The sequence below is a fragment of the Orycteropus afer genome, unplaced genomic scaffold (assembly GCF_000298275.1).
Source record: "Orycteropus afer afer isolate SDZICR_OR568_19922 unplaced genomic scaffold, OryAfe1.0 scaffold00106, whole genome shotgun sequence".
Taxonomy (NCBI): domain Eukaryota; kingdom Metazoa; phylum Chordata; class Mammalia; order Tubulidentata; family Orycteropodidae; genus Orycteropus; species Orycteropus afer.
Genome location: NW_006921693.1, coordinates 5,582,559 through 5,595,801, shown reverse-complemented (window position 1 = coordinate 5,595,801; position 13,243 = coordinate 5,582,559). Strand labels below are relative to the sequence as shown.

Sequence of the window (13,243 nt, the reverse complement as noted above, 5' to 3'; positions counted from 1 at the left end):
TATGAGTCAGGTCCCACTAGACAGCACATAACAACAACTACACAAAAACACTGTTCTACAGCTACTTTGGTGAATAGCAACTGGGGTCTTAAAAGCTCACAAGTGGCCATCTAGATGCAATGATGGGTCTCTCCTCATCCAGAGCAAAGAAGACTAAAGAAAATCAAAGATTCATGGAAATAATCAGTCCACGGGACTGGAACACCATGCCATCCTCAGCCTATATGACCATGAGACCTGAAGAACTAGATGGTGCCCGGCTATCACTGTTAACCACTCGGAGGGGATTAGTGCAGGAGATCTTAGATAGAGTGGGAGAACAATGTGGAACAAAAGTCAAAATCATACAAAAAAGACCAGGTTTGCTGGTTTGATAGAGCCTGGTGACCCCTCAGACTATGACCCCTAGCTACCCTTCAAGTTTGGAATTGAACTCACTCCTGCGGCTTCCAGCCAAACAAAGACAGGCATACATATGGGGTGAACATTTACATCAGGTAGATAAACTACTTGGAGGGATCAATCATGGGAGAACAGAAGAGCAATGTTTGCACAGGGAGACAGCTCAGGGGGGCAGGAGTGCATGGGAGGGAAGGACACAGGGAAGAGGTGGCTACGATGAGAAATAGGAAGAGAGCTGCTGTGTATGAACTGCTGTATAGAAAATAAATTTGCTCTGTAAATCTTCACCCAAATCACAATAAAAATTTAAAATAATAAAATAAAAAATACTTAATTATTAAAAAGAAAGAAAGAAAATATCTCTGCCCTAATGCTAGGAGTTGCAATCAACTCACAGCAATGGATTTGGTTTGGTTTTAGTAATGCAGACTGAAGGAGCCCTGGTGGCACAACGGTTAAGGGCTCAGCTGCTAACTGAAAGCCTGATGGTTCAAATCCACCCAGTGCTCCAAGGGACAGACCCAGTGATCTGTTCCAATAAATATTAGAGCCTAGGAAACCCTATCATCCACCGCCATCAAGTCAATTCCAACTCATGGCCACCCTGCAGAGTACAGCAGAAGTGACCCATAGGGTTTCCAAGGCTGTAAATCTTTAGGGAAGCAGACTGTGTCATCTTTCTCCTACAGACTGGCTGGTGGGTTTGAACCTCCGGCCTTCTGATTAGCAGCCAAAATCTTACAGGGCAGTTCTGCCCGGTCATGTGAGGTCACTATGAGTCGAAAATTAACTCGACAGCACTTAACAGCAGCCAAGCTATCTATGTGTTCACCCTGCTGAACACCAAGTATTTAGCGTTTTGGTATCTGGGGTCCTCAGAGCTGCGTCTGGCACAGGCCCTGCCCTAGAGTCATCTCAGTCCAGTGGGCAAGACGGGACCACGCAGTGAGGAGGGTGCTCTAACAGAAGCACGTGGCTCTGAGGGTGGAATGGCTTCTCCTTCTGGGGAGGCAATGGTTTCACAGGGGATGTGACTTTTAAACTGGCCCTTGGAAAACACAGGAACCCTGGTGGCACAAAATGTTAGGCACTTGGCTGCTAACCAAAAGGGTGGTGGTTCGAACCCACTCAACAGCTCTGTGGGACAAAGGCCTGGCGATCAGCTTCCGTAGAGATTACAGCCAAGAAAACCCTATGGGACAGTTCCACTGTCACATGTGGTGGCCATGAGTTAGAATCAACCGGTCAGCAACAATTTGGAAGACAGGCAGCAGATAGAAAGAGGGCGGGAGTGGACTTGGGAGGGCATTCCAGCCATGGAATGTGCATGTACACACAGGAAGGGATCAAAGGCTTTCTGGCTGCAGGGAGCAGTGTGTTCTTTGTGGGTGGAGTTGCCGACGTGTGGAGATGTCATTGGACAGGTGGGAGATGGTGAGATGGCCAGAGGCCTAAGGTGGTGGCACCGACCAGGCTGGAACAGAGCCCCTAGGAAGCCTTTAGAAATCAGAGTTCCCCAAGCCCCATCTCAATTAATTCTGATTCCACAGGTATGACGTACGGCCCTGAAATCTGAACTTTGGAAAAAAAATTCAAGTGATTATGAGGCACACGGCCAGATCCGGACATCACAACATATAGCAAAATCTGTACTCCACTTTTAAGAACCAAGCATGCTTTACATAAGGCAAGCCATAACGATTTTCTTTACTAACGTGCAGGACCATGGAGACCCAGCTCACTGATTTGAATACACAGCAGACCCTTTGGGCCCTAGGTGACTGACGACAACTTCCACTTCAACCTGCCATCCTCATCCAAGCCTGAGAGATGAGGGTTTCTTTTCATAACTCAATCCAGCCCAAATGCCCATCTGTAATATCTATTTTCCTCTTCTCTCTTCCAAGGAATTGCAGCAGCGCAATGGTAAGGGGCTCTGCTGTTAACTGATAGGTCAGCAGTTCAAACCCACCAGTGTCTTCTCAGGATAAAAGACCTGGCATTCTGTACCTGTAAAGATTTATAGCCTAGGCAGTCTGACTCTGTCCTATAGGGTCACTATGAGTTGGAATCGACTCAATGGCACACAACAATGTTATTTTCAATATTAAAACCATGCACCCTTTTCAGAGTGACATATCAAGGTTTAGGACATTAAAGATGATCCAGTCCACCTGGGATCCATTTCCTTCCTTCTTCTAATTTTAAATTCCTTACTATGTGCTTAGTGTATCATCAGCTAAACATCCTGAGATGGTTTTTCAAAGCTATAAAAGTAATTAAAGAAGCACATGGAGGCAAAGAGGAATGAAAGTCACACAGCACCACGCTCTTCAAAGACCCTTCTGACACAAGCAAGTGAGGCTGCAGCCACCAAGGGCCAGTGCTGACTAAGAGCGTTTCATCAGCTCCAAACCCCTGGCCCTCCAGCCAGACAGCGAGCAGACGCCCAGCCTGTGAGGGCACGTGCTTACAGGTGCACCCAGGCTATTCGCCAAGATGGTGCCACTTCTGCTATCGAAGGGTGGGAGGGCTTTTTATTCTTTGCTTCCTTTTCCTGTCTTTTCTCTTATTTTAATTCTTTTTAAGTCATCCAGACAACTACAAGACAGTCACTTCAAATATTTAACTCCATTAACAGGCCAAGTGCTGGCCCATTACAGACATAAAGAAAACTGAGACCCAACAGTCAGGAAGACTCCCCTGGGTAGTAGAAAGGTGAAGCGCCAGACTGCTGCTAACCAAAAGGCTGAGGGTTCGAACCCCACAAAGGCGCCTGGGAAGAAAGGTGTGGCGACCTGCTCCTGAAAGGTCAGAGCCTTGGAATTCTATGGAGCACAGTTCTGCTCCACAACATGGAGGTCCTGGGAGTGGGAATCAATTAGAGAGAAACTGGGAAAAACCCTCAAGAAGCCCCCGGCCGACAGATTCTTGGATTCTACCCCGAAAGACTGGTTCTTCATGACAATACCAAAAAATAAATAAGGATATTTTCATATTAAAGATAAATTTTGTATTTATCATAAAGTAAAAAAAAGTAACCAGTTATGAACTGTACTTAGTGCTAATAAACTTGTTAATTCCTTGATAGTTTTATTACTCACCTAAATACGTACGTAGTAATAACCATCTATACAATTTAGTTTAAAAAACAAACAGCACATTGTGTATGTCATTAATATCACCAAATCACACTTACCAATGGTTAAAATGGCAAATTTTGTTATATATATTTCACAATAATTTTCTTTCTTTTTTTTTTTTTTTAACAAAATGAATGAAATCGAGTTCTAACATATTTCTATACTGTATTTAACAACAGGCATATAATGGCTAGATTCATTTGTTTCCTTAGTGACTAATTATAAAAGTTTTCCCTACTTAATTACATTTTATTAATAGATGATGCAAAATATTTGCTAAAAAGGACAAAGACCTCTCTGAGCTGTTTCCTTCCGGAAACAATATGAAATGCTAATATTTTGGAAGCCAGAGACCTGCTAGCTTGAAAATTCTGGACAGCTGCCCAAAAGAGATGCACTTAACAATAACTCCAATTTCCTTCTACGGTTTCCAGAAAAAAAGCGACTTGGAAAATACATCTCTTACAGAGGCAAGACACCGGACAAAACATGCTTTTTTCTGGACAGGGGAGACTGCACATTTCAAACTGTATTAAAGCTACAGCCTGTGATGACCTTAAGCCCCAAAATATTTGCTGATCAAAACAGCTTGAAGCCTTTTCTACAGATTCATCATTTCCTTGGTGATTCACACACCATTAAAAATAGATTACTTGTAAATCTCCAAAAGGGTGTACACACGGGCACTGACTGTGTCACAGCTTTTAGCAGCAGATAACTCAAGACGACCTAAGTATTTACCCACAAAAGAATGATGAAGCTGATTGTATCCACATAGTGGAATTCCATGCGGCCACTTGAAACAATGAGGTCTCTCGACAGGTACTGACATGGAAAGATACGTCTAATACACTGTGGAACAAAAACCCAGGAACATTTCTTAGGGCCTACCTTTTGAAAAAGATCATACTTATATATTTTAATCTACATACACTCTACATATCATTCTGCAACTAGCTTTCTTCCTCCCAGGCATGTCTTATCTACGTATTACAAAAAAAAAAAAAAGTCTATAAATAACACTAAATCTGATCCCTGAAGGCATACTGGGAAGGGTGGGGACAGGTTTCACTTCCTATACGTCATTATTTGAATTTTTTAAAATAAGGAGCATGTTCTTTATTTTTCTATTTGTAAGTAGAAATTAGTAATAAAAGTCAACAACAAAAATCATTTCTGACACATACTGAGCATACAAAAAGTGCCTTCAACTTTAGCTTATCACTCCCATAAAATATCCCTCTTTCTATCAACCTAGAATAAATCAAGCTAAATTCTATCAAAAACATGTTTCAGCTTATATGAGAGTTCTCACACTCCCATCACTCAAAGACAGTTTTCTCTCACAAGTGCATATAGATTCTAAACAGAAAGTATTCTGGTACCATTAAGATTGACCTAAAAACAAACAGTCTAAAACCTATCAAAGCTGTAGTCTGTTCCCTGGGACATTACTTGTCTTTTGTGAAATGTATCACCTCTAAACCCTCACTCTTCCTCCATCATGACCACAAAGGGGTAATTCCGGTTTCTTTTCCCACAAATAACTGCTCTGTTTTTCCTCCCTTCAATCCATGAGAACTTCCAGGCCCTCGAGTTTCCCACCAGAAACTCCTCAGGGGATGGGCCTCTGCAAACATCCAGGTTCCCACTGCAGGACATTATGGACAATCGGGGTACCTTTCCATTCCATCCCTCAGGTCTCATCCGACAACTAAACACTAAAATAGAGAAATATACTACGAATCACAGAAAAATATACATGCATTATGAGTCAAAACTGCAATGCAAGATATCTCCATTCTTTAAAACAGCAGAGCAAAATAAAAAATTCAATGGCTAGTCTAGAAACAAGGAGCTCGGGGGCACGGTGATTAAGTACTCAGCTGCTAACTGAAAAGTTGGTGGTTTAAACCCACCAGCCGCCCGTGAGAAAGACGTGGCAGTCTCCTTCTGTGAAGAGTTATACTCTTGCAAACCTAGGGTGGTATTTTATCAGTGTGCATGCCATGTACACACTAACAGTTGCCCTCATCTGAATGACTGTCTTTGCCTTTGTTCTGTCTAAGGCTTAATGAAAGGATATCTATTTTTTTTAAAAAACCAAACCAAAACCAAACTCACTGCTATAGAGTCGATTCAACTCATAGCGACCCTTCCTTGGGTTTCTGAGGCAGTATCCCTACAGAAGTAGATTGTCCAACCTTCCTTCCAAAGAGTGGTTGGTGGGTTTGAACTGCCAGCCTTCTGGTTAGCAGTCAAATGCTGTAGGCACTGTGCCACCAGAAAGAAGAAGAAAAAATAAAACCCTATGAGGCAGTTCTACCCTATCCTATAGGGTTGCTATGGGTTGGAATCAACTCATTGGCAACAGGTTTTCATTATAGAAACACACTGATATGGCTAACAAGTCCAGTTCCAGACACTGTGAAGTAGAAGAAAATACTGACAACGTGAAATAGACCTGGTCTTCTCAGCCACGGTGATCACTGGCTTGCCCTGCATGTTTGTCTTCGGCTAATGCTTTCTAAAGTTTCTCTAATGAACCCATACAGTAAAGCCTGTGAAAGCTGGAACCTGTGTAAGGTAGAAACTTGTTAGAGAAAGAACAATGTCTTCCACCTAAATGAGTGATAAAGTGGTAAGACACGAAGCAGAAAAAGTGGACAGCACCCAGCTGCCACTCTGCTCTGATCGAGATCACAATAGAAGGTCCTGGGCAGAGGGGGAGAAAAATGTCCAACAAAATTCAAAATCATAAAAAGACCAGACTTACAGGTCTGACAGAGACTGGTAGAACCCTCAAGACCGTGCCCTTAGACATTCTTCAAGCCTGGAACTGAACCCACCTTCCAAGGGACCCCATTTCAGCCAAACGGTAACACTTGGGAGGAACGTACTCCTCAGAACAATCAACCAGACCAGGCCAAAGGGCCGCCTTTGCCCAGGAAACAAAGCTCAGGAGGCAAAAGGGGGCAGGAAGGAGGAACACATGGGAAATGGGGACTGCAACCACGTCACAGAACAAAGTGTATGTGAACTGAATGGCAAACTAATCTGCCCTGTAAACTTTCACCCAAACCCCAAGAAAAAGTTTGGAAAAAAAAAACATAGTAAGACTGCACCCTGTCAAAGGTGAAAAACTTACGAGACCTGGAAAAGCAAGGCAGTCCCCGTCAAGTTCTGGCATTCACAGGTTTCACTGTGTAAGCTATGTAATCATCAGGAAACAAAGGCTTAAAGAAAGTCACTGGTCAAGACCCACATACAGTTGATAAGCTGGAGGAAGGAAAAAGAGCACTGCTATCGCCACCACATTCTCCTAGGGTACCTTCCGGAACACGGCTGGCATCTTGGGGTTGAGGAGAAATATCACCTCCCTCTCAGGAGAGTTCCACGACTCCGCAGGCTGTGTCACCGGCTCATTCTTCTCTGCTCCCACAGCACTTTGTTCTCCCATCATTACTATACCACACATACGATTTCTAGATTGAAATTCTTTATTTAAACATCTCGTTTCCCCACTCAACAGTAAGTTCTTCCAGGGCCAAGAGAGTAACGTACTCATGTTTGTGGTCCCAACACAGTGCCTGAAATAAGAGCAGTTTCTGAGTTTCTTGAACCCGGTCTCTGAAGACATGCTGGGAGGGATGGAGATGGATTTTACTTCCTATACTTCATTATTTTAATTTTTTAAAACAAGGAGCATGCTCCTTGAGGGCCTGGAAGTTCTGATGGATTGAAGGGAGGAAAAACAGAGCAAGTTTGTGGGAAAAGAAACTGGAATTGCCCTTCTATGGTGGTGATGGAGGAAGGGCAGGGTTTGGAGGTGATGTAATTGACAAATGAATGAGAAGTCTCTTCACTGCATATTCATTCAAGTATTTCATTGGGCACCTATGGTAACTGGGTACCGACTGAAACCCACCAGAGGTACCCTTCACATGATTCAGAGAAACAGAAACCTTCCCGCCACATTTCCCAATGTCACCATGAAAATAAAGACAACAGGCATGTAGCTGCTGGCTATGCAATGAGAAGATCTGGAAAAATAAGGCAAAGTAAGAGGCAGGAGAGAGTCTCTGCTTTGGAATGAAAAGGAAAACACCCCACTTGGAACAGAGGCCCCTAAGTACTGGTATATGCTGTATTTTTAAAGATGGTGGTGGGTCCAGGATATCTTCCCTATCCCTTCCCCATATTACAAATATTCTTTTGTGTGATTCAGGATTCACTGAAACTATTAACCGTTTTCAAAATATTTCCCCTTGTTCACTTCATTGTTAAACATACTTTAAAGATCTACTATGTCTGAGCCACTATAGTTTGAGGGGTTCAGACCGGAAGAAGTCACAGACTCTACCTCAAGGCGTTTTCATCAAATGTAGGAGGCACAAAAGCAGACAGAATACAATGGAATATTGTACTTACTATAAAAGGGTACCTCGTTTCATGGGGATCCATATAAACGGTGTATCCAGTAATCTCCACTGTTCCCCATTCCACAGGGCAACAAGGAAAACCTTAGGATAGCCCAAGTGAGGAGGAAAAACCAAACTGCAACCCAGCGCAAAGCTCAGAGTTCTTCATCCAGCATGTCATTGAAACTTATCAAACCCCACAATTAAAAAAAAAAATTATCACAGTTACTAAAAAGAACTGTACTTTCTGGAATATCTTTATGTGGTGATATACTTATAAAGACCTGAAAATGTGTTATCTTGTCAATTAGAAGGAAAAAATATGAAATGGGGTGAGGGGGAGTGATAAAAAAAAAAACACATCAAGCCACCTCAACCACACCTGAACAGTGGTTCCTTGCCTTCATTTTTCATTCTTCTGTACGTGTGATCTGTTATCTGGAGGGCTGTAGGGAACATCTCAGACATGGAATCCCACAAAGGTTAAAAAACAAAACGCTCGAATAAGCTCAGTTCTGAAGCCACACCTCCTTGTGAAGGCACCCCAGGGTGGGAGCCCACATGCTGCATTCGCTTAGGGCTGGAAACCATCCCTCCATCTGCTTACCACGTGTGTTGGTAGCCATGTCAGCTACTTTCTGAAAGGCGTCCAAGAAGGCAGCTGCTGCTACTACTGTTGTCCTGAAAATGCAAACAGATAACAAAAGCATGAGGAATGGCTCACACCGGCAAATTCCCTACAGCTGAAGGGCTGAAACCTCTGCTATGGCAGAACGTGAACTTCCAAGAGAAACAGCTCAATTATGTTTAGACAACCACTGGCTTCCTGGCCCCACTTTTTTTTTCCTTTGGAAGCATTCTGTCCATCTTACACTAGTGCTCTACCCAACAACGTCTAGCTCACACAGTGCTATTCAATAAATGCTAGTGGTACTTCCCATTCCATTCCACTTGATTGTTTATTACCAGGCCAATTTTGACAGAGGAGGAAGAGACAGACATGTGTTGCTACCTAAAAAAAAAGCATCATTAAAAAACTGAAATGCTATAGCTAAAATTAATTCTAGAGTAGGAAAACAACACACAGAGAGACATGGAATGGGGAAAGGAACCTTGGAGAGAATTCAACTAGGCCAACAATTCATTTTAGAGATACAATAACTGAAACTACAAAATGCAAAGTTGACCTTCCAGATCAATCATTCAGACAGACTTGAGAGTAGTACGTTTGTCATTGAGTTGATTCCAATTCATGGTGACCTCACATGTATCAGAATAGAATCATGTTCCAAAGAGTTCTCAGTGGCTGGCTTTTCAGAAGCAATCACCAGACCCTTCTTCTGAGGTGTCTCTGGATGGCCTTGAACCACCAACATTTTGTTGGCAGAGTGTGTTAACCGTTTTCACCACCCAGGGACTCCAAGAGCTGGAACTAGCCACCCAGTGTCATGACTCATGGTCCCATGCTCCTCCCGTTACAAGATCCTACACATGCAACTTTTCCCCAAAAATCCTAATTATCATGAAACTGAGATACTATTTTTTCAACCTCAGAATGCTATTTCAACTATACATTCTGAATTCCCAAAAGTTGAGAATGGGGAGAAGTTACCATACCCATTCTGTGTCTAGAAATTATTTTGAATTCTTCACCTCTTCCTGAGCACTACAAGATATTCTGAGGCCTCTGTGGTCTACTGGTTCCCAGAGTCTTGATGCAAGACATCATTCAATGAAGACTTAGCAACATTCCACTGCAGGACCATGGACACCCAGCAAACAAGCCCCAGAACATGCTTCTAAGGACTTTACAATCAAGCTTATAGCTTGAAGTGAATTTTCAAGAATCCCACATACGAGTCCAGTCTTTACCAAGCATTGCTATGAATCCAAAATTGCTAAATAAAGATGATGAGACTAGGCCTGGAAAGAGAAGAGTTTAAAATGGAGAAAAAGGCAAAAAATGGTCTTTAAATGTAAGTGCCATGAGTATGAAATCAAAGAAAAATAAAAGTGCCAAAAGGTACAGAAGAAGGTTCCTGAGGTGGTCCCTGGGGAGACCTGGGCAACAGTCTCTTAGAGAATCTCAAAATGAGGACTGAAGTTTTCTAATGGAGTAAGAAAACTCTGTGTTCAAATAAAAAAAACCATGACATTCACAGAGAAAACATGACAGGACATCACAAAACCAACAGACCAACCAATCAGCTACTCACTTGGCCAACAATCAACTTCTCTTAAAAGCATATTTTTTAAAGACATCAAGTGCAAACTCATGAAAAGTTCACTTTATCAAACATCTTTGAGTTCAGAAATACCTAATTTGATTTACAATTAATTTCTGACACAATGGCTGGATTTAGTCTCACGCACATCCACGTCAACCATCCAAGTCTTATGAACCCATTGCAGAGGTCCTTGTGGATGACATGGTCTCCAGGATTCCTCTGCAAATTAGGAAAGCGGCCAATTTCGAGGAAAGAAGCGTCCATGGGTAGAGCCTGGGTTTCCACCTCACTGCTAATCAAGAGGATGGAGGTTTGAACCACCCAGCAGTGCTGAGGAAGGCCTGGCAATCTGCTTCTGTAAAGATCAGAGCAGTTCTACTTTGTGACACAGAGTTGCCATGAGCTGGAACCGACTCAATGATGGGTGTGGGTAAGAGCTGTTAATTGCCTTCCAATTACAGCCATATTTCACTGCATGACATAGTCACAAGATACCCTGACCTTCTGAGGGGCACAGCAGACAAGCAGCCACCAGCAACAGAAAGGAACGATTTGGCTTAAATACTCCAAGACGTACGTGTCTCTTCTACAGCGTAATTTTGTTCCTTTCTCTAATACAGAAAATTAAACCATGTGTATGAGGCCCTTACCATGCTGTCAGCCAAGTACTAGTCATTTGACCAAATAATAAATGGTACCTTCCCTCAGAAGGCCTCGATATTCTTAAAAACACAAATTATACCTGTACAGGTGGGAATAAGCTATGATTACTTCAAAATGTTACTTTGTATGTTTATCAAGACAGCTAGTCAGTCAATTCTTTAGCTTTAGCATGCTCACTTGTCAAAGGAGAAAAGAACCATGTTCTTGGTCAACCCTGAAAGCCTGCCAAGACAACTGAGGACAAATAAGAAAAAGTGGGGAAAAAAATGCATTTAAGTGTTCTAATACGGAGAAGAGCTCCTGGAGGATGGAGATGACCTCCTTGAAATACATGATGGTGGTGATGGCAGAGATGGAGCAGGGGAGGGAGTTGCCATGAGGTGCCATCAAGCCTCATAATGACCCTGTACGACAGGAGAGAACTGCCTCATAGGGCTTGCATGGCTGTGATCTCTCTGGGAATAAACTGTCAGGTCTTTCTCCCAGGTAGTCATTGGGTGGGTTCAAACCTCCAACCTTGTGGTTAGAGTCGAGCGCTTAATCACTGTACCACCAGGGCTCCTTCAATCTGGCTAAAAGTAAGGAGAGGCTGATGAAGGCCACAGAGACCCTGGTGGTACAAATGGCTAATGTGTCTGGCTGCTAATTTAAAGGGTGAGGGCTCAAGTCCACCCAAAGTGCCTGGAAGGGAAGGCTGGCGCTCTACTTCTGAACCATCAGTCAGTGCTCCCTATGGAGCACAGTTGTACTCCGACACATGTGGGGTTGTCCCTGAGTCCGTTTATCTTTGTTTTCTTGTTGTTGAAGGCCTTGGATAACGTGCCTTGAGTTCTGAGCAGAAGCTGTTGAATGTGACCTGGCATAGAGGAATCCCAAGTTCTTAAGCATGAAAATGATAAAGTACTTGACAACTGGAGAAGCTACTACTACTTAGAAACCGCTGTCCACCTGGAGGTCTACTCACTGCTCTACAATCCCAGAGCAAGTTCAAGTTCATGAGCAGCCTCAGGCCCTGTATTAGTTTCCTAGGACAGCTATCATAAATGACTGCCTACTATGTGACTTTAAGGAGCTCTGGTGGTGTAATGGGTAAGGCATTTGGCTGCTAACTAGAAGGTGGTGGTTCAAACCCACCAGCTTCTCCACGAGAGGACTATGAGGCAATCTACTTCCAAAAGATTTACAGCTTTGGAAACTCAATGGGAGTCACTATGAGTTGGAAACAACCTGATAGCAGTTGGGTTTGGGTGGCTGACTTTAAGGAGCTCTGGTGGTGGTGTGGTTAAGGCCATTGGTTTGAACCCACCGGCTGCTCCATGGAAGAAAGATGAGGCAGGCTGCTTCTGTGAAAATTTACAGTCTTGGAAACCCAATAGAGGTTGCTATGAGTTGACTCATGAGTAGCCATTCAATCAACTATGAGTTACTATGCAATTGACTCAATGGGAGTGAGCTGAGTAGATGACTTTAAACAACAGAAATTTGTTTTCTCATAGTTTTGGAGGCTGGAAGTCTGAAATTAAGGGACTGGCAGAGCTGTGCCCCCACTGAAGGCTTTCGAGTAGAGTCTGTTTCATGCCTTACTCTCAGCCTCTGGTGTGGCCAGCGATCATTGGCATTACTTGGCCTGTACATGCATCTCCCCAATATCTGCTTCCATAACCCCATGGCATTCTCCTTGTGGGTCGCTGTGTCCTCCTCCTCTTACAAGGACACTACTTACACTGGATGGTAATGACCTCATTTAAACTTGATCACATCTGCTAGGACCGTATTTCTAAATAAGGTCACTTTCACAGGACAGCGTTAGGACTTTAACACATCTTTTTGGGAGATACGTATTAACCCATAAAGCTAGAGGAACGGAACGGATAAAATCAACCCTCTCCTAATCTATAGGGATTAACAAAACCTCCAGTCCTATGGCTGAAGCACTAGTCTGTAACTCCAGGTGTCCAAAAGGGACATGTCACCTCTCCCTCATCTCTCTCTGCCATCTACATGGCGCCTCCCCCCTCCCCTGGCTAGAAAACATCTATTAGCTCTTCTCTTTAGAAAACTATCCTCTATTCATCCAAACTAAACAATGCCATCCCCCTAATACTACAAGCAAAGATCATGAAAGTAAGTACTTTTTAAAATGGTCCTTCCTTCATGGAACACCCACCATGTGCAATGAAATTCCTTCTGCCTGCTGATTTAAAAGACTACAGCTTTCCTCAGAAAGATGGTGAAACACTGATACAATGACACCTGAACAGGAACAAGGCTAGGCAAGAATAACTGCGCTTTGCACAGGGAGGCAGCTCAGGGGGCAGGAGTGCATGGAGGGATGGACACAGGGCAAGAGTAACTGCCCTATGCACAGGGAGGCAGCTCAGGGGGC

General features: G+C 43.3%; 1 protein-coding gene across 1 annotated transcript in view; it reads right to left on the bottom strand.

Moving 5' to 3' along the window:
- The window catches only part of MTSS1 (MTSS I-BAR domain containing 1), a 232,930-nt gene that overhangs the window by 175,327 nt on the left and 44,360 nt on the right, over positions 1-13,243 (bottom strand). The window contains exon 3 of the mRNA XM_042781324.1: positions 8,574-8,647. Within this exon, the coding sequence (XP_042637258.1) occupies positions 8,574-8,647 (74 nt within the window). The remainder of the gene's footprint in view (positions 1-8,573; positions 8,648-13,243) is intronic.